Raw genomic sequence first — 27,611 nt, 5'->3', positions numbered from 1 at the left:
TAACACATGAGTCATCGGGTGTTTTCAGATTCCTCATTAACTATTATCATTATGCTTGTCTTATGCCTTCCACAACACACACACAAACTCAGCTATTCTACCTGTAGTTCTTTTTTCTCCCTGGGGACCCTAGAAATTTGGTTTAACAGTCATCTCTGTTCTCGCTGAGCTATGGATTAAAAGAAAATTAGGTTTTTATACTAGGGCAGAACTGCTATCCAGAAGTATGTATTAATAGATGTCTAAATGGCTGCCACTCACCATATTGTCCCTAAATCCTGTAGAGAAGCATTGGAAAAGATCATGGGGAATGTGTACCCCCTTCTGGGTATACAGAGCCCTGTATTCATTTCCTATTGCTGTTGTAATGAATTACCACACACTTGGCATCTCAAAACAACATGAATTTATTTCCTCACAATTCTGGAAGCCAGAACTGTGAAATCAAGGCATTGGCAGAGCCCTGCTTCCACTGGAAGCTCCAGAAAAGGATCCTTCTTTGCCTCTTTCAGCTTCTGTGCCTCCTGGTGTCCCAGGCTTGTGGCTGCTTCATTCCAATCTCCCTCTGCACATCACCATCTCCTCTGTGTCTTCTCTTCCTCTGTCTCTTAAAAAGACACTTGTCATTGGATTTGGGGTAAATCAGATAATCCAGGATGATCTCATTTCAAGATCTTTAACTTAATTTTATCATCAAAGACAAGACCATTTTTTCTAATAAGTTCACACTCTCAGGTACTAGGAGTTAGGATGTAGGCATATCTTTGGGAGGGACTATCCTACACGTAGGCCCCTCCCACTTCTTATGATGAAATTCCTTATCTACTTGGAGATTGATATATTGGGCAAAGTACAGCCAAGGAGAAACAGAATTGTCAACCTTCACCACTACAATTATTTATTCCTATGTTCAAAGTTCAAAATACAGTTGTTAAGTGTTTTATATGCTAAAGACCTGCTGAATCTTTTCAGTCACCAGTATGATGAATCTACAAAAACAAATCAGTGAAGGTCATCTTAGGTTGCTTTAACAGTTAGGTGGTATTCTGGCTAAGGAAACATAATGGAGATATTTCAAACGGAAGCTGGTAGGTCATCCCCCAGCATGTCATAAAGAGGATTCTTGCTCTTGGTGAGAATCTAAGATCGTCACCCAACTCAAATCCCTGTGACTTCTTAATAATTTTAAAATCTCAGACATGTGGGAACACCAGACACACGGTGGGTGGATTCCTTTTCCTTGAAGAATTTGCTCACTTTCTTCCTTCTGCCTGGATTTCTTCCAACTTTCCCAAATTTCTTTAATCTTTCGTGATCCTCCCTGAGGACAGTCTGTTCCAAGAACTTTCCTTGACTGTTCTGAGCCATGCCACACTGCTTTCTCACTCCTTTTCCTCCACACTTGTCCCTGGCTCCTATTTTGGAGGAAAACATACTTATTGTATGTTTTCTTACACTGTTTTAAGTTCGTTTGCTTTTTTCTATATGAAAGCTGTATTTTCCTAATTAGAAAAACTCGTTGAGGATGAAATTGAATTGCCTATGGGAACTCCCACAGAAATACAGACAAGAGAAGACAATGGCAACCCACTCCAGTACTCTTGCCTGGAAAATCCCATGGATGGAGGAGCCTGGTAGGCTGCGGTCCATGGGATCGCTAGGAGTCGGACATGGCTGAGCGACTTCACTTTCACTTTTCACTTTCATGCATTGGAGAAGGAAATGCAACCCACTCCAGTGTTCTTGCCTGGAGAATCCCAGGGACAGGGGAGCCTGGTGGGCTGCTGTCCATGGGGTCACATAGAGTCGGACACGGCTGAAGCAACTTAGCAGCAGCAGCAGCAGTCAGGCACGTAAGAGGTAAATACCTATAGAATTGAAACAGTAGAGAAATGTTGAGCACTTAAATATCTTCCTCCACCCTGTCCTTTCTTCCTTAAACCTTGGTTATAGGTTAAAAGAAAAAAAAAAGCATCTCCTAAGTATGTTTAGGCTTCCCACTCCAGTATTCTTGGGCTTCCCTGGTGGCTCAGACGGTTAAGAATCCACCTGCAATGCAGGAGACCTGGGTTCAATCCCTGGGTTGGGAAGATCCCCTGGAGGGCGGCATGGCAACCCACTCCAGTGTTCTTGCCTAGAGAATCCCCAGGGACAAGAGGAGCCTGGCGGGCTGTGGTCCATGGGGTCACAAAAGGTCAGACATGACTGAGCGACCAAGCATGGCACAGCACAAGGACGTTTTCCAGCCTTGAGTGTAAGAAGGCCGGGCTGCTTCTTCACCATACTTCTCATCTGACATCAGCCCTGCCCAGGACCTTGTGGCAACTGACTGCAAGGGCCATAAGCCGTTGGTCAGTGCAGAATATTCTGCTTTCATTTTGTTGTTGGCAGGAGGTCAGTTCCATTTCAATATGTTGGTAGACCAGGAAGTGGAAGGCCGTCTTTTATGGGCCAGAGTTCTTACAAACAAACCCAAGTTTGAAAGGTGTGCCCTGACACCCCAGGGGAAAGGCAGTAAAGTCTTCTGACAAGAGAGACAAAGCTCCTCTCCAACAGGAGCTGTGAAAGTCCATCGCTGACTTCTAAAACTTGAATTTCTTCTCATTTAACACTCTGTTGTTTTTCCCACTTTCTGAACATCTATCTTCTCAGTTATTGACTCCAGATATATCACATGTTCTCCTATCAGTTCAATTTCCCTTTAATTTCCTGACTATATTTCAACCTCTTTAAAGATTATTTGTATTTTTTTCTGTCTTTTATAGGGTTGGCAATACTCTACAGACAGGTGCCATTCACAGACTGCATTAATGAATTACTCTCTCTTAGAGACTGGTGATTTAGATTAAGTAGGAGCAGAGCTAACCCTGACCTTTGTAGCCCGTACACACCTGCCCTCCCTCTGTCCTCTCTTTCCCCTGCAATGTATATGGGGCCCTCGTCTCCCCACCTCCACTTCCAACCCAGGCTCTTGGTTTGAACATAGTTTTTATCCTGTGCATGACTATTTTTATTCAGATCACTAAAGTACCTGGAAATGGAAGTATGAGTCACTTAGTCGTGTCCAGCTCTTTGCAATCCCATGTACTGTAGCCCGCCAGGCTTCTCTGTTCATGCAATTATCCAAGTAAGAATACTGGGGTGGGTTGCCATGCCCTTCTCCATGGCATCTTTCTGACTCAGGGATTGAACCCAGGTCTCCTGCATTCTAGGCAGATTTTTTTTACCATCTGGGTCACCAGTGTGCTAAACTGCTTCAGTCATGTTTCTGAGCCAACAGGGAAGCCCATTAAAGCCCCTAATTTCTCCCCACTACAAATGTAAGTTAAGGTATAGCCCCCAGAGCATTTGTCTAGCCTCTTATATATCTTAATTCAAAGTTGGTATTTATATATATAAAAAAATGATGGCACTTTGATACCTGCAAGTCTCATACAATTTATCCATAATTTAACATGTAACTGTAAATTTACATTGTTTAATAGAGAAAGAATGAAGCAGGGCAAAGGCTATAGAGTTTTGCCAAGAGAACACACTGGTCATACCAAACACCCTCTTCCAACAACACAAGAAAAGACTCTACACATGGACATCACCAGATGGTCAATACTGAAATCAGATTGATTATATTCTTTGCAGCCAAAGATGGAGAAGCTCTATAGAGTCAGCAAAAACAAGACCAGGAACTGACTGTGGCTCAGATCATGAACTCCTTATTGCCAAATACAGAGTTAACTTGAAGAAAGTAGGGAAAACCATTAGACCATTCAGGTATGACCTAAATCAAAACCCTTATGATTATACAGTGGAAGTGACAAACAGATTCAAAGGATTAGATCTGATAGACAGAGTGCTTGGAGAACTATGGACGGAGGTTCGTGACATTGTACAGGAGGCAGGAGTCAAGAGCATCTGTAAGAAAAAGAAATGCAAAAAGGCAAAATAGTTATCTTAGGAGGCTTTACAAATAGCTGTGAAAAGAGAAGCGAAAGGAAAAGGAGGAAAGGAAATATATACCCATTTGAATGCAGAGTTCCAAAAAATAGCAAGGAGAGATAAGAAAGCCTTCCTCAGTGATTAATGCAAAGAAATAGAGGAAAACAATAGAATGGGAAAGACTAGAGATCTCTTCAAGAAAATTAGAGATGCCAAGGGAACATTTCATGCAAAGATGGGCACAATAAAGAACAGAAATGGTATGGACCTAACCTAACCCCCTTAATACCTAGAAGATATTAAGAAAAGGTAGCAAGAATACACAGAAGAACTAGCCAAAAAAGATCTTCATGACCCACATAATCAAGATGGTATAATCACTCACCTAGAGCCAGACATTCTGGAATATGAAGTCAAGTGGGCCTTAGAAAGCATCACTACAAACAAAGCTAGTGGAGATGATAGAATTCCAGTTGAGCTATTTCAAATCCTAAAAGATGATGCTGTGAAAGGGCTACACTCAATATGCTAGCAAATTTGGAAAACTCAGCAGTGCCACAGGACTGGAAAAGGTCAGTTTTATTCCAATTCCAAAGAAAGGCAATGCCAAAGAATGCTCAAACTACCACATAATTGCACTCATCTCACATACTAGTAAAGTAATGATCAAAATTCTCCAAGCCAGGCTTCAATAGTATATGAACCATGAACTTCCATATGTTCATGTTGGATTTAGAAAAGGAAGAGGAACCAGAGATCAAATTGCCAACATCTGTTGCATCATTGAAAAAGCAAGAGAGTTCCAGAAAAATCGTCTACTTCTTGACTGACTGTGCCAAAGGCTTTGACTGTCTGTGCCAAAGGCTTTGACTGTGTGGATCACAACAAACAGTGGAAAATTCTTTAAGAGATGGGAATACCAGACCACCTGACCTGCCTCTTGAGAAATCTGTATGCAGCTCAGGAAGCAACAGTTAGAACTGGACATGGAACAACAGACTAGTTCCAAATCGGGAAAGGAAAATGTCAAGGCTGTATATTGTCACCCTGCTTATTTAATTTACATGCAGAGTACATCATGAGAAATGCTGGGCTGGATGAAACACAAGCTGGAGTTAAGATTGCCAGGAGAAATAGCAATAACCTCAGATATGCAGATGATACCACCCTATGGCAGAAAGCGAAGAAGAACTAAAGAGCCTCTTGATGAAAGTGAAAGAGGAGAGTGAAAAAGCTGGCTTAAAACTCAACATTCAGAAAACTAAGATCATAGCATCTGGTCCCATCACTTCATGGCAAATAGATGGGGAAACAATGGAATCAGTGACAGACTTTATTTTGGGGGGCTCCCAAGAATCACTGCAGATGATGACTGCAGCCATGAAATTAAAAGGTGCTTACTCCTTGAAAGAAAAGCTATGACCAACCAAGACAGCATATTAAAAAGCAGAGACATTACTTTGCCAACAAAGGTCCATCTAGCCAAAGCTATGGTTTTTCCAGTAGTCATGTATGGATGTGAGAGTTGGACTATAAAGAAAGCTGATCACTGAAGAACTGATGCTTTTGAACTGTGGTGTTGGAGAAGACCCTTGAGAGTCCCTTGGACTGCAAAGAGATCCAACCAGTCTATCCTAAAGGAAATCAGTTCTGAATATTCATTGGAAGGACTGATGCTGAAGCTGAAGCTCCAATACTTTAACCACCTGATGCAAAGAAGTGACTCATTTGAAAAGACCCTGATGCTGGGAAAGATTGAAGGCAGGAGGAGAAGTGGACAATAGAGGATGAGATGGTTGGATGGCATCACTGACTCAATGAACATGAGTTTGAGTAAACTCCAGGAGTTGGTGACGGACAGGGAGGTCTGGCATGTTGCAGTCCACGCGGTCGCAAAGAGTCGGACACGATTGAGCGACCGAACTGAACTGAATAGAGAGATAGACTTTGCCCTGACTTTGGCAATTCCTTTCCCCCAATAATCTAATTTAGGTGTTGAAGCCAGAGCCAGGGCAGTGGTTGGACTGATAATCATTGTAGAAAGGGAGACAAGGCCATTGGTGTTACAAGAATTTATTGACATTGTTCCACCCACCCTTTTCCTCAGTGGCTGTATATCTAGTCTTCACAGTTTTAGTGTTCCTGACTATGAGTGTGATCTGAGACTCATGTGTACTGAGACATGGCCTCTGTGACCAGTTTGAAACCAGCTCTGCAGCCATTCTGCCCTGTGGAGCTTTATCCAAATTTTAAAGCATCATCAACAACAGGAAAACTGTAAGCTGAGTTTCATTTTTTTTAAAAAGGCTAATTCTTTTTTTTTTAATTTTAAAAGTTGAAGTGTAGTTGATTCACAATATCATGTTAGTTTCAGGTATATAACACAGTGATTCAGTTTTTTATACATACGTATATTCTTCCTTAGGTTCTTTTACCTTATAGGTTATTAAAAATACTCAATTTAGTTCCTTGTGCTATACAGTAGGTCCTTGTTGGTTATCTATTTTATATATAGTGGTGCATATGTGTTAACCCCAACCTCCTAGCTTATCTCTCCCCCAGGTAGGGCCAAGTCTCACTTTGTTTGTATAGCAACAGTTCATACAGTGTCCTTCTTTGAGAGAACTATTTCTATTACTTGAATGGGCTCTCTTATATACTCACAAAACAAAGCTCTTTCAGGATTCAGTTGTCCTGTGATTGTTTTGGGGACCTGGCCTTAGGCTACATTTTCTTCCTCTCATTTGAAGAAAGTTCTTCCTCCTGCCTCATGAACCCATCAGCAGGTTGCTCACCTGCTGCCTCTATCAAGCATGTATCAATACAATGCTCAATCAGATCAGTTTCGACCTTGGTTAAATTTAGTGGTACGCCTGTGACAAGGCTGTAATTCTTTGGTTTTGCCATTGCACCTGACTGGGAATCAGGGCAGGTACAAGGAAAATATTGAGATCCACAGAGGTAGTTGGAAGCAGAGCTGAGTCCTAACCATAGCCTCAACATACAGCTCTACCTGAGTCTCTGAAATAACAACAGTGGCAGGGCCATGAGTTTGTGAGGCAAATGCAGGACTTACCTTTGGGTGTAAACTTTAAGGGGGCCCCCAAAACCCTGGTAATCATGATAAGTACTGTTTTAATGCATTATTTTAAAAAACCAAAATTAATGCAAAAATCCATGATGAATAAATGATTAACATTTAAATAAATACAAGGATCAGTAGCTCAAGTTATCTAAAGATTACTTAAGGTTATCACTTAGTCAAAAGAGATTGTCAAACAGCAGTTTCCTCAGTTGAAAATCAGACAAAAGAATAGGCAGATTTTTGAAAATGCCATTGCTGGGCTTGCTTCCTTTAAAGCTAGGAAAGTGAAACTATGGGGTAAAAATGTTTGTTTTTAGTATAAATAAAATATTTAAACTTAAAATAATGTTGTACATTTAATATATGTGTTTTTCATGTTTCCCATGTTTTTTCAATTAGCTTAATGATCTAGGGGAAATTAACCATTAGAAAATATACATGTATATCAGGACTCATATCTCCTTTGGCTTTAGGCTGCAACATAGGGACTTCCTCGATGGCTCAGTGGTAAAGAATTCACTTGCAATGCAGGAAGGAGACACAAGAGACATGGGTTTGATCTCTGGGTCGGGAAGATCCCTTGGAGGAGGAAACAGCAATCCACTCCAGTATCCTTGCCTGGAAAAATACCCCATAGATAAAGGAGCCTGGCGGGCTGCCGACCATGGGGTTGCAAGAGATGAACATGACTGAGTGACTAAGTACACACTGCATATTGCAACGTGGACCACGCAGCACTGGTGGGTTAAGTGTATCTGTTATTTAGGAATGTCTTCAGTGGATTTTTTCCTGTGTTTGTCATAGGCTAAGTAGAAATTTTCTATAAGCAATGCTTTCTGGCAGATAAATGGAGAAGCCTAATGTTCCAAGGTGACTGGCTAGTAAGCCTCCTTAGGTACACTTTCCTTCTCAAGCACTTGTGCATCTTCTTCTTCTTTATTAAAGCAGCGGGACAGGAAGAGGTACAGAGCATTTGGAGTTGCAGAATTTCTAGTTTATTCCATCACCTGCCCCGTCATCAGCTGCCCTTGGCCCTATTTTCATTTTTTCATTAATAGTGAATTTCAGTGAAAACTCATCAATGTTTATCCTCTGGATGGGAAAAATTATCTCAGATTTACCATTTTTTAAAGTGGTTTCCATTTCTCTTGTGTTATGTATGTCAGGATATTGTAAAATACCAAGAGTTGTCAAAATAAAGGAATGTTTACAAACAAATGGGAGAGCCCCAAATTCCTCAAATATCATTCATTCTTCAGTTCAGATTATATGCTGAGAATTCCAATACTGGAACTGTTTGGCCATTAAGGATTTTATTTTGTTTATAGAAATCTAGCTAATGCCAATAAATATCATTGCATTTTCTAAATTGCTCCAAACCCTTGCTTTTGCCTTTTAAAGCATCTACTTCTCTACTTCATTACCCTTAATCTTTTTTCACTTCTGTGGCCAAGACTTACTAATAGCTTCCTTCAGGGCTCAGTATAATGTCCCCTGCTCAGTCCTGGCAGAACTGCAGTAACAGCCAAGGTGTGTATTGCCACCAAGAAAGCAGATGCAGTCTTTGGCTATGGGAGCAGTTGGTTACTCTCATTTCATTCTGTCTTGGAGGCTGTCTATATATTGCAGGAAGTACACTGATAAGTTTAGAGCTTGCAGAAGAGTGTGGTCAGGCTCTTGGAGTCTGGAAACTGGAAGGAATATTGGACACACCTAAGGCTGCTGAACCTATGGGAATAATTGAAATGGATTTAAGGAACTAGACATGTTCTAAATGGCACCCATGAAGGGGTTAGGTGAGTTCCAGAGAGAAAAAAATCTGGTCAATATGTAGACTTTCCCTCCTTAGTAGGTTGTTATTATTTAGTCGCTCAGTTGTGTCTGACTCTTTAGTGGCCCCATGGACTGTAGCTCACCAGGGTCCTCTGTCCTCTGGATTTCCCAGGCAAGAATACTGGAGTGGGTTGCCATTTCCTTTTCCAGGGGATCTTCCTGATCTAGGGATTGAACCTGTGTCTCCTGCATTGGCAGGCAGATTCTGTACCACTGAGCCACCAGGGACGCCCACATCCCTAGTAGTTATTTATCCTTTAACTGGAATTTTTTATCTTTTGACTACATTTACCCACTCTAACTCTCCCCCCACTCTGGTAACTACAAATATGATCTCTTTTCTTCCAAGTTTGTCAAAGTATAACACCATGCTAGTTCCTGGTGTACCACATTTGCTGTGTCACTTCAGTCGTGTCCGACTCCGTGTGACCCCATAGATGGCAGCCCACCAGCCTCCTCCGTCCCTGGGATTCTCCAGGCAAGAATACTGGAGTGGGGTGCCATTGCCTTCTCCAATGCATGAAAGTGAAAAGTGAAAGTGAAGTCGCTCAGTCGTGTCCGACTCAGCGACCCCATGGACTGCAGCCTGCCAGGCTCCTCCGTCCATGGGATTTTCCAGGCAAGAGTACTGGAGTGGGGTGCCATTGCTTTCTCCGGTGTACCACGTAGTGACTCAGTATTTCTATACATTACAAAATGATCACCACAATAACCTGGTTACAATATGTTACCGCATGAAGATATTATATCATTACTGAGTATATTATTTCATAAAATATGAAGCTCATTCAGTTTGCAGCTGGAAGTCTGTACCTCTTAATCGCCCTCTGAAGGCTGCTCTTAAGGCTACTAAGTTTCCAGTCCATTGAATTTTCCAGTCCAGGTGATAGTGTGCATACGACCTCTAATGAGCCTCTTGGTTGCAGATGGCGCTGACTCACATTTGCTCTGAAACGTATCTTTGTTGTCAACCACAGATGTTTAGAATTTCAAAGTTAGGTAGAAGAACTTCTGGACAGATTGCAGGCACCATGAAGTAGTGGGAAAGGAAGCAGGGATTAAGGACAAACAGAGATGGGCGTTGTTATTTTTCCTGGCACTTCCTGGCATGCCATTGGTGGACTACACATCTCTGTAAACGTCCCCTCAGGCTTCTATTCTACCCCAAATCAGAGAAAAGGAGGAAGGATGGTTCCTAAGTCGCAATAGTGTTGTATCAGGGCAGAGTAAGATATCCACCCCACCCCCATACACATACTCAAGGAAGGAATCTACTTCCTGCTTTTTCTCACTCCAAACTGCAAAAACAGCCATCTTGCATATCCCTTTCTCCTTACCCCAGCTAGGACCAGATTGCTGACAGCTGACATACAGACTAACGTGTATGGACAGACCTTCTTGCTCCCTCTTTGGGGACAAAAGAGTTTACCTTTTAAGCCTTAATGAGTTTCTATAATTTCTTCTCAGTTCATCAGCAAGGCACATATATGTCCAAAAACTTGACACACCATACGTATTTATAAGATGTAAACTGGAAATAAGAAACATCAAGTAAATTACATTAATCATACTTTTTAAAGTCTACCTAGTTCTTTTTTTGGAACCCAAACTGCTTTTTTTAGCCAATTCACTCATAATCTGTGTCTATTCATATAGGCTTTATTTAGTCTAAAGCAAAGTTGAAAAATATATACAGCAGTGTTTACATTAATATTATATGAAGAATCTGGTTTACTCACAAGAGTAAGTGCCAGGGAATTCAAATTGCTCTCAGAGAAAAAAGAATGAAAGGAAAAACAAATTGGTGTTGGAGCTAAAGCCTGCCATTTCTGCTTACTCCAATCCACTTATTCTGTCTTAGGCATTTTAGCACTCAGTAAAGTCGAAGAATCTTTTTATTCACAGATCTTGGAAAACTCCATTTGCAGTGGGGCCTACAGGGATTTTTAACCTTATAATTTCGTGGGGCTCTTATATTTGGTTCAATTCCTGGGTGGGGAAGATCTGCTGGAGAAGGGATAGGCTACCTGCTCCAGTATTCTTGGCCCTTATGGCTCAGATGGTTAAGAATCTGCCTACAGTGATGGAGACTGGGGTTCAATCCCTGCACTGGGAAGATCCCCTGGAGAAGGGAAAGGCTACCCACTCCAGAACTCCAGCCTAGAGAATTCCATGGACTACAGCCCATGGGATCTCAAAGAGTTGGACATGACTGAGTGACTTTCACTTTCCTTTTTACTTTTTTTGGATTCTGACTGGTCATAGTCAAGATAGATTATGGGAGAAAAGTAGCAATGTTGTGAAGAGCAGTAAGGAGTTATGAGCCCCTGCTAGTTTGTTCTTTTTTGGTGTAACTGGCAAGTTACTTACCTACTACACCCAGTTTCCTCATCTGTTAAATTAAAAACAAAATCCCTGGGGATTTGTAAGGATTAAACAACATAATTATATATATATATATAGGCCCCAGGAAAAAAAAAACTTCCCCAAAGCCAACCACCCTAAAATATCCCAAGAAAACACCTCTATTATATTAGCATGGAACCATAGGACTCTATTTCTGAAAGGGATTTCATAGTATCTAGTCCGGAGGATTTTTTTGGTTTTTGTTTTCCTTAAGCCATGGTCCTTTGAGCAGAATCTTATGAGGAACCTAATGTATGAGATGAAAGTGGAGCTGGGTCTGGGTGGAGTGGAAAATTGGACACAGCCTACCATCCCCCTTCCCTTCCCTGGAAGAGCCTGAGGCATCTGACACACCTTGCAGAGCACAGTGAGAAAACCAAACATCTGGTCCAATTCCACCTTTTCACCAACGAGGAAATGGCCCAGAAATGTGACATTGTTGTTACAGTGGTCAGAGCAGGGCTACCACCGGCATTCCTATCACCCTTCCGTTCAGCACAATGAGAAAGAATACGTGGGAGGATTTGACCCAACTCTAAGTGCTAAAGACATAGGGTTTTAGTTCAAAATATGTGAACTTTTTTTCCTATAGCAGATGATAATCTTTTGGGTGGCCCATTTCCATTTTCATGTTTATTTTTGAACTGTTTTTCATGCTACTGAAAGTATTTCCTGTGTGGTTCCAGTATCTTCTCTGAGCCTGGAGGACAAATAGCAGCTGTGTAGGTTTCTATGAAATTTGACTATAAACAGCTTCACCCCCTCCTGTATCCTCTACTTTTGCCTCCTGTGATCTCTTCTGATGCTAAATAAAAGTCTGTGATTTCTCCATGCTTTCACATTTGGGGCACTTTACTTCTACCTCTTGACCAGAGTGTTCTTCAAGGCTTATTAACACAGTGCAGAAATGTAAGCTGACTCAGTACAAGTTTGAAGTCAATGTATTTTCTTTTTGAGATAAGGCTATGTTTGTACAAACAACCTCAAACTTTACTTGGAAAAGAAAAAAACTGTAAGGCAGTTTATGACTGCTGTGCTGTTTCAAAACATGGCCAGTTTCCTGTTAGGTGATTCATCTGTCTTTATGTTTCTGTGGAAAACTTAAAGTCATTTTAGTTACTTTTGGAAAAGAAGAAAGTTGAGTTGAGGGCTGGGATACTACAGGATTCTTCATTGTCCTGAGTGTTGACCCTGAGTCCCCTACTGCTGACCTCTGTCTGCACTGCTTACCTGGTTTCTCATTACTTGGTCATGTCCACATCCCCTGGGAAGGTCTGGGGACTCCAAGAGAGTAGGCATGTCCTTTAAAACTCTCTTGAAGGTCTCCTGCACAGTCAGTTTACTACCTTGCTCAAGATTGGTGCCCACAAAATGCTTATTGAAATCCAATGTTTATGATTATCATTGTCACTAATCTCACACTACTGCAGTTCATTAATAAAAAATATTGAAGGCAAAGAAAAAAATTTTTATTGACTGGTCAGGAGACTTTCCTAGATGTTGATTAGGCAGGTTGAAATCTCCACTTTAAACTCCTATACCAGAGGAAAAATAGCTTCCCTGGTGGCTCAGATGGTATAGAATCTGCTTGCAACATGGGTGACCCAGGTTCACAATCCCTGGGTTGGAAAGATCCCCTGGAGAAGGAAATGGCAACCCATTCCAATATTCTTGCCTGAAGAATTCCATGGACAGAGGAACCCGGCACGCTACAGTCCATAAGGTTGCAAAGAGTCAGACACAACTGAGCGACTCTTTCACTTTTCACCAAAGGAAAATACAGAGTGTGATAATATTCTATTAGTTTGAAAATATATATATAATTGAATGAAAGAGAACTATGAGAACAAAGCAAAAAGACTCCTGAGAGGAACTATAGCTTTCAGTTTCCAGGCGAAATGAGCTCGGCTGGAGACAGAATGACTTCAGCAACAAATATATGTAAGAATAGTTAATACTTACTGGGCACTTACTGTATTTCAGGCATAATTCTCAAGTGTTTTATGTCTCATATGTCATTTACTCCTCACAACAACCCTCTGAGATAGGCCATTACAGTATTATCTCCACTTTACAGACACGGAAGTGAAAGTGAAACTGAAGTTGCTCAGTTGTGTCCGACTCTTTGCGACCCAATGGACTGTAGCCCACCAGGCTCCTCCCTCCGTGGGATTCTCCAGGCAAGAATACTGGAGTGGGTTGCCATTTCCGTCTCCAGGGGATCTTCCCCACCCAGGGATTGAACCCCGGTCTCCCGTATTCCAGGCAGATGCTTTAACCTCTGAGCCACTATAGACATGGAAACGGACACTTAAATCATTGGTGCAGTGATGGTGAGATTGGCACAGGCAGCGTGGCTCCAGAAACACCTTTACCACGAAGTGACTGAATGAATGAAATGCACGCAGAAGAAAACAATGCTTTCATCTTCATAAAAATACAACTGCCTCAGCAGCTATTTCTTCTCAGATGATCTAGTTGAAGACTATGAAGTGAAGTGAAGTGAAGTGAAGTGAAGTCGCTCAGTCGTGTCCAACTCTTTGCGACCCCATGGACTGTAGCCTATCAGGCTCCTCCGTCCATGGGATTTTCCAGGCACGATTGCTGGAGTGGATTGCCATTTCCTTCTCCAGGGGATCCTTTATTTTCTGGGTTTTCGAGAAAGGTAGTGAAGAGAGATAAGAGAAAGCCATCAGAGCATTAACATCTTCTTCTTGTCATGATCTGACAGAATTTTATAAATCACTGGTCTGTTTTGTTAGGGCCTGTTTCTGGACATTCTCAGATTTAACTCAAATAATTTTCACTGCACTAATATGAGGAAATTAGGGGTAAGTATTATTGCTGCTAAGATAGGTAGTTAAACTGAGGCATAAGGAAGCCGGGCTTCAGGTCTTGTGGGTCAGTCACCAAGTGGTCACTCGGCCCAGGCCTTCCTAGTCACAGCTCAGTTCTATCCACTGGCAGCACCACCTACCATCCATAACCAAGATGGATGAGCAGTCTCGTTCTCTTTCAGGTTTGCGGATGGCTCCTAGAAGATCCTGATTTACTCTGGAGGAAATACTTTTTTCCGGGGTTGGCTTCCGGTCATCCTGTTCCACTCACTCCCAGCTGACCATGAACCAGCCAGACCCCGCTGAGGACCCGGATCCTAGCGCTGCACCCCTGTGTGTGGTGTGTGGCCAAGCCCACTCCCCCGAGGAAAACCACTTCTACACCTACACAGAAGATGTGGACGATGACCTCATTTGCCACATCTGCCTGCAAGCTCTTCTGGACCCTCTGGACACGCCATGTGGACACACCTACTGTACAGTCTGCCTCACCAACTTCCTGGTCGAGAAGGATTTCTGCCCCGTGGATCGAAAGCCTCTGGTTCTGCAGCACTGCAAGAAATCCAACATCCTGGTCAACAAGCTCCTCAACAAGCTGCTGGTGACCTGCCCGTTCACGGAGCACTGCGCCGAGGTGCTGCAGCGCTGCGACCTTGAGCATCACTTTCAAACAAGGTAGGGAGGGGCTTCCCTTGTGGCTGCAGAATCCGCCTGCAGTGCAGGAGACCTGGATTCGATCCCTTTTTTGGGAGGATCCCCTGAAGAAGGGAAAGGCTACCCACTCTAGTATTCTGGCCTGGAGAATTCTATACAGTCCATCCCTGATGGCACAGACGGTAAAGCGTCTGTCTACAATGTGGGAGACCTGGGTTCGATCCCTGGGTTGGGAAGATCCCCTGGAGAAGGAAATGGCAATCCACTCCAGGACTATTGCCTGGAAAATCCCATGGACAGAGGAGCCTGGTAGGCTACAGCTCATGGGGTCGCAAAGAGTCGGACACGACTGAGCGACCTCACTTTCACTTTCACTTTCATGGGGTCGCTAAGTCGAAGGCGACTTTCACTTTCACTTTCTAGGGAGGGGCTGCCCCTGGGCCAATCCTGAGAAGCCCCGCCCTCACGGCTGCTGCTGAAAGGGCGGGGTGTTGCAGGTTCCCGTTGCTCCCGGAAAATACCTGTTTCTTTACCTTCTGCTTTGCAGCCAGTGAAAGGATTCATTCAAAGTAAGAAACGGTTGAGATATTCTGGCTGTGGTTCAGTGTGAGGAAACAGCACATGGTGGAGTTGTGGGGTGTGAATGTGTGGGTGTGTGTTTATACGGTTGGAAGGTTTTCTGGTAAATAAACAATATAAAATTTGCCATTTAAAGCATTTTTAAGTGTGCTGCTCAGTGACATTAAGTACGTTTACAGTGATGTAACAATCATCACCAATAACCATTTCCAGGATTTTTTTCATCTTCCAGAACTAAAACTTCACATCCATTAAAAAAAATTAAAATAAACCCTCCTCATTTCTTCCTCTCCAACCACTGGCACCCACCATTCTGCTTTCTGTCTCCATGAATTTGACTGCTGTAGAAACCTCATATAAGAAGCATCGTTCAGTATTTGTTCTTCTGTGACTGGTTTATTTCATTTGGGTGCATCTGAAATGTGAAAGATACTGGAGAATCTAATGAGAAGCTTTCTCATCTCATTTTGTGAGGCTTCAGGTTCCCAAAAAGATATCCTGGAGGACACTGCTTGCCTTTTTATGTAAAAAAAAAAAAATCTCTCCCAGTTTGGCCCAGGAATTGCTCTGTACAGGAAATACCAAAGCCCAACTATTCTTTGAGGAGACACGAGATATTTTCAACCAAGTTTCTGAGAGATTTACAAAACTTTTGTCCTTCTAGTGATTTGTTCTGCAAGTTTTTCTGCACAAGTGTGCACAACTGATGCAGAACTGTGGTATGACTGCTCCTGCTGGTGGCCAACACCATCCACCCCACCATCCACCTCTTACTTCACCCACTCACATCGTGTGTTCCTGAGCGTACTTCTTGTGGACAGCCTCAGGGGGTGGCCCTGGGTCTCAGGCGCAGGAGTTCCTCTCTTAGAGCATCTAAGGTGCTTAATAAGACGTGAACAGTAATACCAGAGTTATTTTGTAAGAGGAAATTTGGAAACTGGTGTTTATCTTGGTTCCTGTTGTGACAAGGGTGAGAGGCAGGTGCGGGTGTTTGTTTTTTTTTCTAAAGATCACATTCCTTAAGCCCTGAATCTGAGTCTTTGTCTTTGGGGACATGCAGAATCTCTAACATGGAAGTTTGCATCCAAAGCACCCGCCTGGGTATCATGCTTCACACACGTTTTCCATAGTAACTATGTCGGTCAACACACTTTCCCCCACTAGATGGTGGGCCAGATGCATTATGTCAGGTTCATGAGTTGCCTCTGGCCCTCTGTGATCTCAGGTGTGTGAGCTAGGATGTGCCTCTTGTCGGGTTGCCCGGAAGGAAGCGTGGCCAGAGGGGAAGGGGGAAGGGAGTCTGTGTGTGACTTTTGCTGCAAGTTTTGCCTGGGTAGGGGAGGCGTTGCCTGCGTAAGGGAGGCATTGCCTGCAGGGGAGTGGGCCTGGGGTCAAAGATGAGGTGGATGCAGACAGATGCTAACACAGGGCCAGGGCCAAGACTGCAGCCCTACCAGACAGAAGAGGTGAGGAGCAAGAGGAGGAGAAAAGCCTCGGGAGACCTCCCTGCCCCATTCCCATGTTGCCTACTTTTGCCGTTTATATAATACATTTGTGTTTGGAAGCTGAATTCGATTCCTGCTGCTGCTCTAACAAATGATCACAAACTTAGTGGCTTAACACAACGCCAAGTGTGTTACTTTCCGGTTCCGAGTATTCGAAGTCCAACACAGGTCTCACTGACATCAGGGTGTTCGGAGGCTGGTTCCCTTTGGCTCTGGGGAGAGTCTCTTTCCTTGTGGCCTCCAGCTTCCAGAGGCCCCCGCATTTCTTGGCTTGTGGCTCCTTTCTCTATCTTCAAAGCCAGCAGCCTAGAATCTCTCTCTCTTCTCTTCTTCCTCGTTCCCTTCTCTCTGTCTCCTTTCCTTCCATCACCTCATCTCTTTCCATGACTCTGATCCTCCTGATTTCCTTATATAAGGACACCTGTGATGACACTGGGATCCACTCGGTGAATCCACCTGGATAGTTCAGGTTCCTTTCCTCATCTCAGGATTTATTTAGTCGCATCTGTAAGCCCCTTTTCCCATGTGAGGTGACACATTCCCAGGTTCTGAGGGTGAGGAGGCAGACTGCTTTGGGGAGGAGTGTGGTAAGTATTCTGCCTATACTGGAGTTTTGCAGGAGAGGGGTAGAGAGGACAGAGACAAGAAGAGAAATAGAAGCACTCTGAAGAAAGAGTAAAAACACGGCAGCCCTCATCAAGCACTGACTTGGGGCCAAGAATATCCCTATGAATTGGGATAAGATAGCACATGGAGCTGAGAGCAAGGCTGGAAAGAAGTGCTTCCGGGGGAGGTCTGGGAAGAGACTGGTCGGGGTGGGGGGTGGCTTCTGGGGTCTAGAGAGAGATGACTCAAGTGCACCTCAGCTGCCCACACTGGCTGCATGACCCCACACCTCAAGGAAGCCTGGGAGAAAGGTCTGCTGAATGCTCAGCGCATAATGAGATGTGCAGAGCTAATTGAATTCACATGTCTGAGCTGTGGCCTCAGAGTCTTTCACCCTCCCTTTCAGCAGCCCTCGGTGACGAGGGAACTCTCAGGGCAAGGTGTTGGGCCTCCACACTTGCTGTGACTCCACACTTTAGCTTCCTAAGTAGGTTAAAACCAACATTTCCAAAAATACGTTGAATTTGTTAGTCATCAAATGCTTAATATACACTTCCTTGCCTCCTGCTCCCTGAGCATTTTACTGGCCAGGATTCAGAATCTGGAGCTAATCTGGAACTTGGCTCCAGAGCCCTCTTGGGCCCGGGGCCTATGACCAACCAGTTCAGTAGACTACCTCTTCCTCCTCTTAGAAGAGAGGTTAAGATTAAGACACTGCTACTGCTGGAGTCTCTTAAAGTAGGAAAACTCAGACGTTACCAGGAAGCTGGTGTTTTCCTTACATTCCGATACGAGGCCTCCAGGTTGGTGGCTGCTTGTATAGAAGTGTTGTCATATGTTTTTACTGGAAGATAAATTTATATTTATAAATTTTGCATTCTTCATTTCAGTATTTAAAATGTAATGAGTTTAAAATATTTTCTTTGACTGATGGTACTTTGATGAACATAAAGTAGGCAGGCTGAGAACTGACCTAAAATGGAGAACTTCACTATAATTCTGGTTGATAACTACGGGGAGTCTGACATGGATCCACATGTCCTTCCAGGGGGTCCTAGAAAGTTAGCAATCCTGGGCTTCACGGGAAGCTCCCTATAGGTAGTTTGTCTGCCTGTACAATGGGAATTTATTTCAGTTGACTCCTTGAATACTAAGCTCTTGCAGAAATAAATCACATTTAGAATGTTTCCATTGTCCCTTTAGTAAATAACCTGTGTTCGAGAACTATTTGCCCAAGGTCTCTGTTCACGGCCTGTCTGGAGGATCATGCATGCTATGGTTATCAGGGATGCTGCCTATTTTTCTGCAGAATTTATGTCATTTGTAAACATAGTCTTACTATTTCAGACCGTGTGTTGAATATAAATCCCAAAGTAAAGCATGTATGGGCAACTGTGGGTGTGCATGACTGGCTAGACCAGCAATGACTTGGGTGACTATTTTTAACTTCAGACTGGAGAGTTCTTCTATGGGAGTAAATCTAAGCATGTGAGCTGACGTTTGGAATCTTCTGGATAATTCTGTTGTCCTTTGCTCTTAAATGATTGCAGACTCCCATCACATGGGTCTACTATAAAAAATTCCCACTAGAGTGATGGGCTGTTGAGTGCAATGGCAGACTTCCCAACCAAGGGATATTGGCAATGGGCACAGTTGGGGCACAGCAGAGGGTCAATTCAATGCACCTCTCTTGACCCAGACTGGCAGTGAGAGGGTGTGTGGAGGTGAAGCTTTTACTTCCTTGATCCTGAGTGGGCGTTTTTTTAGTCTTAAGACTACATCGTTATTTTGCAGTATCATTCTCTGCATATATAATATTTATCAACAATCCACAATAGGCCAGGCCCAGAATGAAAGAAAAATCTATATAAGCCACAATTTCTGCCTCTGAGAAAATGACCTCTGAAAGGTAAAAGAGAGAATTTGAAAACACACACATGTTGAGTTCATGGGACAAGCCACTTTGCCCTTGAGTTTCTCTCTCATGGACGATAATAAAAACGTGAGATAGTAAAGCTGACCCCCTTCAGTATTTACTTAGCACAAATAAAGAGCTCATTGTTCAGTGTTTTGAAAACAGTCCTGGGTGAAAATGTGATGGTATTGGCACACCTGACTGAAGACTCTCTAGGGTTATTTTCTTGATTAAGTTTAAACCCAATGTCCTGGAAATTTCTCCCCCAAAGACCTACATTGGAACCTCTCCTGACCTTTTCTTCTATCAGGGGCCCTTCTCTGTTGTTGTTCAGTTGCTCAGTCATGTCTGACACGTTGTGACCCCGTGGACTGCAGTGCTCCAGGTTTCCCTGTCCTTCACCATCTCCTAGAATTTGCTCAAACTCTTATCCATCGAGTTGGTGATGCCATCCAACCATTTCATCCTCTGTGGCCCTCTTCTCTTCCTGCCCTCAATCTTTCCCAGCCATCAGGGTCTTTTCCAATGAGTTGGCTCTTTGCGTCAGGTGGCCAAAGTATTGGAGCTTTAGCCTTAGCATCAGTCCTTCCAATGAATATTCAGACCCTTCTCTGTACCATGTTCCATAAACACAGACTCAGGTAGACAGGGCAGGGAAAGTTTTAATGCCAGAGTAAAGGACTAGGGACTATTACCCTATGGAGAGGTGGTCAAGTAACAAGTCTCTTTGGTCATTTTAGCCTGGCTTAACATCTCCACTCTGACTGTGCTTAACATGCCTCCTTCCCATGACTTTCCAATCCTGAACCCACTTTCTCCTGCCCCTGCCTAACTGAGATCTGTTCTTTTAGTTCTCCTGGGCACAGAAGAGATGAGGAAATTTTCTGCCTTTGTTCTTGAGAGAACCATTGAGCATCCATCAGATTATGCTCCAAGAAATTCTTTAGAGAAATCACATTCTCCTAGACACCCATTCCAAGAAATATTCCTTACCTTTTTCCTTGGTTCCTGGGCATTTATTATCCATTCATATACATGCTCAACCCCTGCCATCACTCTCATAAAGTTTGAAGTCTGTTTTTGCTAATTTGCCTGTGATCAAGAACGACTATTCCAAGAAATGGTCTCTTTAACCAAGTTGAATTCTCTTTCATTCAACAGATATTTATTGAGCATCTACTGTGTTCTAGGCACTGTGATGAGAATACAGTAGAAAACAAGACCAATAGAGCTCCTGCCCTCAAGGAGTTCCCTGCTTAGTGACAAGAAAAAAAGACAAGAAAACTGGAGGTGATTGATGATTGGTGATGTCTGAGCTGACATTTAAAGATAAAGAGGACTCAGAGCCTGGAGGCAAGGATTAGGGTTATGATTGTACTGTTTGCAGCGATCCATGGCCATTTGAAAGTAGGATTTTATTCCGAAGAGATTATATTAGATAGGACTACATCTGAGGATGGGTAATAAAAAATTCAAGTTATATTGATCTAACTATGTAGAAGTTTCGTTTTTCTCATTTAGCACAAACTTTGGGGCTAGGAAGCCCACAACTAGTATGATGTTGCTATCAGGAATCCACGCTCCTTCTGCTTTTCAATTAGCATTCATCCTCATAATTATTACCTCCTGGCCTCAACATGGCTGCTCAAGCCTCAGCATCACACCCAATTTCCAGGCAAAAAGAACCCGGCCTCAAGGGCAAAATGCAGTGTACAAACTGAGACTCCCTCCTTTAAAGAGCTTTCTAGGCTGTGTCACCCAGTAATTTCTTCTTATACCTTGTTAGACATTGTTGTATTACATGGCTGCCTGTCTATGGGAGAGGCAAAGTGCATCACCACCATAAACAAAACACAGGTGCTCTTAAAAAGAAGATGAGATTAGATATTGAATAGGAAACCAGCTGTTTTTGCAAGAGTGACAGAAACAATAAAAAATAATACCTTCATTTTTATATTGCATTCATATCCATTGGGATTCCCTGGTGGCTCAGATGGTAAAGTGTCTGCCTGCAATGTGGGAGACCTGGGTTCGATCCCTGGGTCGGGAAGATCCCCTGGAGAAGGAACTGGCAACCCACTCCAGTACTCTTGCCTAGAAAATTCCATGGATGGAGGAGCCTGGTGGGCTACAGTCCATGGGGTCGCAAAGAGTTGGACATGACTAAGCGATTTCACTTCACTTCACTTCTTCATATCCATTAAGGCATCTTATCCTTTTGAAATGCAAGAAGTGAAAGGCAGACATCTTTCTTTTTAATAGAGACTTGGAGAAGCAATCTGACCTACCCAAGATCATCAGAAATACAATCCAGCACACTCTGAAGCCTCTATGTTATATACGATGCTATTTATGAGTTATGCTTTATACAGTAGATCCTGGACATTCAAGATGAGCATGTCCCAGAACTCTGTGAAACTCTGTATTCAGGAAAAGACTGAGCAGGAGGAAAGAAGGGCCAGGGTGAGAACAGCAAAGCCTCCTGGAAATAGATACTGATCTGCCAGCCAGGCTCATCCACAATTATTAGTGGCTATTAATAACAATATTTACAACAACAGCTAAACACTCATGCAGTCCTTTGTTCTTACAGGCATTATTTCATTCCACCTTCATAACAACACTGTGAGTTAAGCATACTATTGTTGTCTTTACAAAGGAGGATACGGAAGTTCAGAGAGATTAAGCAACATGCCCAGTGTCACACAGCTCATTTATGGCAGAGCTAGGGTTCAGACTCAAGCCTGTTTGATGACAGCATCTCAATTCCAAACCTAACTTCCTTTTTTATGGCTCTTCAGAGACTCTGACTCTTGCATACCAGAGAAAGGGAGTGGAATTCAAATTAGGACCTCAAAAGAATTATAGATGCCATGCTTTATCAAGGCTGTATATCTCAGATCTAAACTGTAGAAGTGAAATCTGTACATCCTCAGGGTCTACTGTAGTTAAAGTCTTTTAGCACTGTCAAAGATGAATGCAAATCTCTGATGCCACTTTCCTGCTTGTGTGTGTGTGTGTGTGTGTTTAAGTCGCTTCAGTTCTGTCCGACTCTTGTGACCCCATGAACTGTAGCCCGCCAGGCTCCTCTGTCCATGGGATTCTCCAGGCAAGAATATTGGAGTGGCTTGCTATTTCCTCATCCAGGGGATCTTTCCAACCCAGGGATTGATCCGTGCCTCTTATGTCTCCTGCACTGGCAGACACATTCTTTACCGGTAGCACCTGCAGTTGGTGTCATCCTGTAGATTTTCCTTAATCTTCTTCCTGTGAAGTGGAGTTTGTTGTAATTGCCAGGTTGTGGTTAATGTAACTATCTTTTTGAGCCAGTTCTATTAAGATTTGGGTCTTCAGTTACCAAAATGGATTTCCATCTTCTTAAATATGAACCCAAAGGAGAGGAATCTGAGGCTTCTATGGCATTCCAGAGCTTAGGCATGCAAAGAAGCCCTCGTGTTAAGACAAGTAGTATGGTCTGGAATCATAGACCTCAAAGGTGGAAGAGATGCTGTGCTCCAGCCTCCACAGAACCAAGGAAATAAGGCATTATTAGCTCCATTTCAAAAATGAGATGACTGAGGCTCAGAGCTTCAATGAGATGCCCGGAATCCTGCAGCTACTGTCAGAGCCTAATTCAATTACTCCACGGAGCAGGAGGAATGGAATAACTTCTTCTTACAGATCAGGAGTCTGTATACACTGTTTTTAAAGAACTTCATGTCTGTCTATTGAGGCCTTTGGTTAGTCTCAGAGAGAATGACACAACCTATTCTGTCATAGGGACAGTTCTCAAAATTAACAGGAAAGACATCACTTCCCTTACCTCTGTCTGTGTGGGCAGGACATTGACAGGTAAATTACCTTAAGTACATATTCTAAATATACATGGAGAGGTGGAGCGGGTTCCTATTAACATTCCTGTGCAACAATATCCAAAGACTCACTTTGAGCTCAGCTCTCTAGGCTCTGTTCCAAAGATGCTGATTCCAACCCGTGTCTTCCTCCAGTCAAGCTGGAGGACAGCTTCTGAGTATCTGCTTATTCACACAGTGGGCTCTGCATGTACCATCTTCATGCCCTCTTCCAACGCAGATCAGCTTCCAGCCCGGCTGCTCCCGGCCGGTGATGTAAATGTACCAGCTGCTTCCTGAGAACCAGTCGGCAGCCTGCAGGAGGGGGCAGGTCCCTTTGCCAGGCATCAGCCTGTCTGCTCTCAGCCTAACCCTCTCTCCAGCCTTGGTGGGGCCCTTCGTTCTCACATCTCCCCATCTGAGAATCAGGGCACCTCCCAGTCCTCTTACAAGCCTGTGATTTATCAACGCAGCTCCAGCTAAGGGCTCTGAGTCTGATTCTCTAGGATCTGCTGATTGTGGGAGCATGGCAAAGGTTGTTTAAAGGGGCGGGCTGGGCTGGGCCCCTGCCACTGACAGAGAGAAGGTGGCTGGTGGGGGGAGACAAAGCTGCACCCTGATCGGAAAATGAAGGCGCTTCTGTTGCTGATCCTGCCTTGGCTCAGCCCTGCCAACTACGTTGACAGTGTGGGCAATCTGCACTTCCTATACTCAGAACTGTGAGTCCCCCTCTCACCGTGCCTGCCTGTGTCTGTGTCTCGGGGTGTCGGGGGTGGGACCGAGTCCGTCCTTGGGCCGGTATGTCGGTTTAGAGGGAGAAATTCCACATCCACTAGATGCACTTGGACAAAACATCCTGCCAGTAGTTTGAAGTCGCGTGCTTAGCAGTCTGTGACTTAAAAGAGAAACACCATCTTACTAATGCAGTGCTTTCCCAACAAGGCATTTTTTCCCCTGCATCTGTGCCAACACTGCTTTCTTCCTTTCTTTTTTTTTTTTTTTTGATACTCTGCTTTTTCTCAATAGCTGCTTCTTCACTTCCCTCCATAAATAGAACCAAAGGACCGTTAAGAACAGAAGCTGCATGTACAGACCTGAAGTCTCTACTGGACATTTCTAGTTATAAACAGATATCATCCTTTTTTGAGACAATCGGTCTCCAATTCTGAAAACACCAAGAGTGTCAGTATGGGGGCAAGATAGCCCTATATGTAAAAAATCTACACCATTTTTGTTTTCATTTTTGATAATTTTTATGCAGTGGAAAGCAGAAAGAACCCTGCAGTGAATACCTGTATTCCTATCACCTAGATATAATGATTAACATTTTGCCAATTTTGCCTTTGTTTTATTTTTTATGGAAGTGGTTTGGAGTAGATTGCAGTCATCATAACATTTTACCTCTAAATATTTCATTACACATCTCAAAAAAGAAAAAAGAAAAAAGACTTTTTCCTCCATGACCTATGTTCATTTTGTAAGAGGAAATGACTTACATCCCCAATCTTTACAGTGATATTTTTCAGGCTGTTTTTGTTAATAAGCTTTGAAAAAGGATTGCAGACTGATGTGAACAGCTTCTAGCAATCAGATGCAAAGTGCTGCTGTGTATGTCTCAGTGTTGGGAGTATTTACAAAAATGTAGTTCTCTTTACTCACCAGACAGGTGAAAATAGCAAGAGTTGCTTCTTTATAAATTAGAGTCGGGGTGGGGGGTAATTGAAAAGAGGGACTCTAAATAGAGTCCAGACATCAGACATCCCAGAATAGAAAAGCTTGACTGGTCAGATTTAAGTAGAGATCCTCACATGTTTAGATATAACCAGTGCCTCTGTTATAGTTAGGCAGACTGATCAATTTGCCCAGTGCAGTAGATGCTCAATAAATGCTCCAGAAGCAGAGAAGAGAATGAATGACCTGGGTCTATGAAGGACATTCATTTTAAGGACTCTTCATTTCAGGGTTTCCTGGTCCTACCTTATTGGAATGTAAACCCGATCCACCTTGGATGAGAAGGTTCATAGAGAAAGTATCTGGCTTAAGCCTGAATAGTGAACATCTCTGGGGTAATAATGACATTGTGGAAGCTTTTCTAGAAAAACATATGATGGCAGATTTAATTGGGATTATGGAAAAGCCCCTTCCTGTCTCGTGATGGATGCTGAAGCTATCTCTAAAATCTAGTGCCAGAAAGCGTTCCTCCCAACCCTTTTCACCTGCATCTCTCCACCCCCATCCCCCACCCCCATCTGCTATCCTTATTATTTGCTGTATTAGTTTCCCAGGGCTGCTGCAACTAATTATATACAAGACAGCACATATTTAATCTCTCACAGTTCTGGGGCCTAGGAGCTTGAAATTAAGGTGACAGTAGGGCCACATTCTGTGAGGGCTGTGGGGGAGAATCCTTCCTCACCTCTCCCAGCTTCTGGGGCTCCAGGCATTCCTTGGCTGTGGCTGCCTCACTTCAGTCCCTTCCTCCCACTTCACATGGCCTTCTACAGTTTGTGCTCTCCAGTTCTACATCTCCTTCCCCTCTTATAAGGATACGTGTCACTGGATTCAGGACTCATCTGGATAATCCAGATGATCTTGAGAACCTTAGTTTAATTGCATCTGTAAGACTCCTTATCCAAATAGGGTCACGTTCACAGGTTCTGGGTGGCATGTTTTTAGGGGCTGCCATTCAACCCATGTCAGCTGCTAATGAGGAACCTTTCCATTGAGTTACTTTCCATTTATAGCCTAATTAAAGGCAGGCTCTTCATACTGGCTTACAGTTTTCTTTTCCACAAATGCATGAATCAAAGGCAACTTTTCTGAGTGAATTCAAGCTAGCCACCTTTTCTGAATGTGACGCAATCCAGGAGGCATAATACAATTAGAAATATCATGTTCCTGTACTGATCTGATAGAACTTTCTTGGAAGCTCCCAGTTCTGTGCAGCTGTTACCTGATGCTGCTAGTGATAATGAACTAATCAGAGAATTAATGACATGTTTCAGGTGCTGGGGCTTCCCTTGTGGCTAAGCTAGTAAATAATCCACCTGCAATGTAGTTCATGTACTGCAGCAGGTACTAGAAGGAATATATGGGCAGTAAAAAATTAGTCACAGCACCTACCTGCAAGGAGTTGAGGATTTAATTGAGAAGATAAAATGTATATAGATAAGAAATACAAACAATGATCTAAGACATAAAGGGGTAAGTCTTTAGAGAGTAGGTTAGGTAACCAGTTGAGAGGAGGAGGAGATTGTGCATTTCAGTGAAACTGATCAGGGAAAGCTTGGCAAGGAGATGGGGGCCTGAGTGGGAATTTGAAGTAATTAGGGAGGAATTAGGCAGAGTCAGAGATGCAGAGAGAAATGTTTCAGGCAGAGTTTCAGAAAGGGTAAGAGGTGGCTGTGGTTGTCAGCAAAGGTTAGAAAACAACTGAGAGCTGTGAGTAGCACTGCTGGGTGGTTCTGCTCAGTATTCTTGGCACTGGGGCCACAGGGTGGTGAGATGCTACTGTCGGCCGCTGGGATCTCAAAGGTGGAGTGCATTAACCAGGCTTTTTCTGACACCCTTGTCTAGGCTTTGGCGTCCAGGCCTTGGGTAAAGCTTGCCCAGTGTCCCGAGCTTCCAACCACAGAACTCTTTCTGGATTTTCCTTTCTCTCTGACACCAAGACTCTCTCAGCCTGAGTCCTCTTCCCTAGCATCCCAGCTGGAGAACTGGAGTTAATCCAGTAAATGGATTCAAATTTAAGATGTGGTCCCCAAGGGTCTCAAATTCAAATGCCTAGAGGAACCAGGCAGGAGTTATCTAAACATGTGAATCATTCAGATCTAAGATTACAGGAAGACCTGAGGCCTCCGATCAACTGCTGAGAAAGTAGGTATACAAATATGTATGCATATATATATAAAAACATATATGAAAAGAAATTGAAAGTGAAGTCGCTCAGTCATGTCGACTCTTTACGAACCCATGGACTATAGCCTACCACACTCCTCCGTCCATGGGATTTTCCAGGCAAGAGTACTGGATTGGGTTGTCATTTCCTTCTCCAGGGGATCTTCCTGACCCAGGGATCGAACCCGGGTCTCCTGCATTGTAGGCAGAGGCTTTACCATCTGAGCCACCAGGGAAGTCCATACACAAATATATGTATATATAATGTCAGGGGAGTGTGTAATTTCCTCGGTTCTATCTCATCACAACAAAAATTTGAAGTGACAGACATTAAAGCCCTCGGACAGGGCATGTCACAGCTCTCAGCTCTTGGACAGACCACGTTACAGCTGTTGGACAGATCGGTGGTACAGCTCCGTGTTACAGCTCAATTTTATTTAGAAAATAAAAGGAAAATACATCCTTGAGGTGTGAGGGCATGCTGACCCAAAAGACACGAAGAGAAGA

General features: G+C 43.3%; 1 protein-coding gene across 5 annotated transcripts in view; it reads left to right on the top strand.

Annotated features, from left to right (window-relative positions):
* LNX1 (ligand of numb-protein X 1) overlaps positions 1 to 27,611 on the top strand; it is a 195,652-nt gene that overhangs the window by 63,219 nt on the left and 104,822 nt on the right. For 4 of the 5 annotated variants that reach the window (XM_040238196.1, XM_040238195.1, XM_040238198.1 and 1 more), the window contains one exon: positions 14,280 to 14,772. In XM_040238196.1, the coding sequence (XP_040094130.1) occupies positions 14,381 to 14,772 (392 nt within the window). In that variant the 5' untranslated portion in view covers positions 14,280 to 14,380. Of the gene's footprint in view, positions 1 to 14,279; positions 14,773 to 23,545; positions 23,927 to 27,611 lie in introns of those variants that run through there. The other variant, XM_040238199.1, reaches the window with a different exon arrangement.

Source organism: Oryx dammah, unplaced genomic scaffold, assembly GCF_014754425.2.
Source record: "Oryx dammah isolate SB20612 unplaced genomic scaffold, SCBI_Odam_1.1 HiC_scaffold_3, whole genome shotgun sequence".
Classification (NCBI taxonomy): Eukaryota; Metazoa; Chordata; class Mammalia; order Artiodactyla; family Bovidae; genus Oryx; species Oryx dammah.
This window is presented reverse-complemented; position numbering and strand designations above follow the sequence as displayed.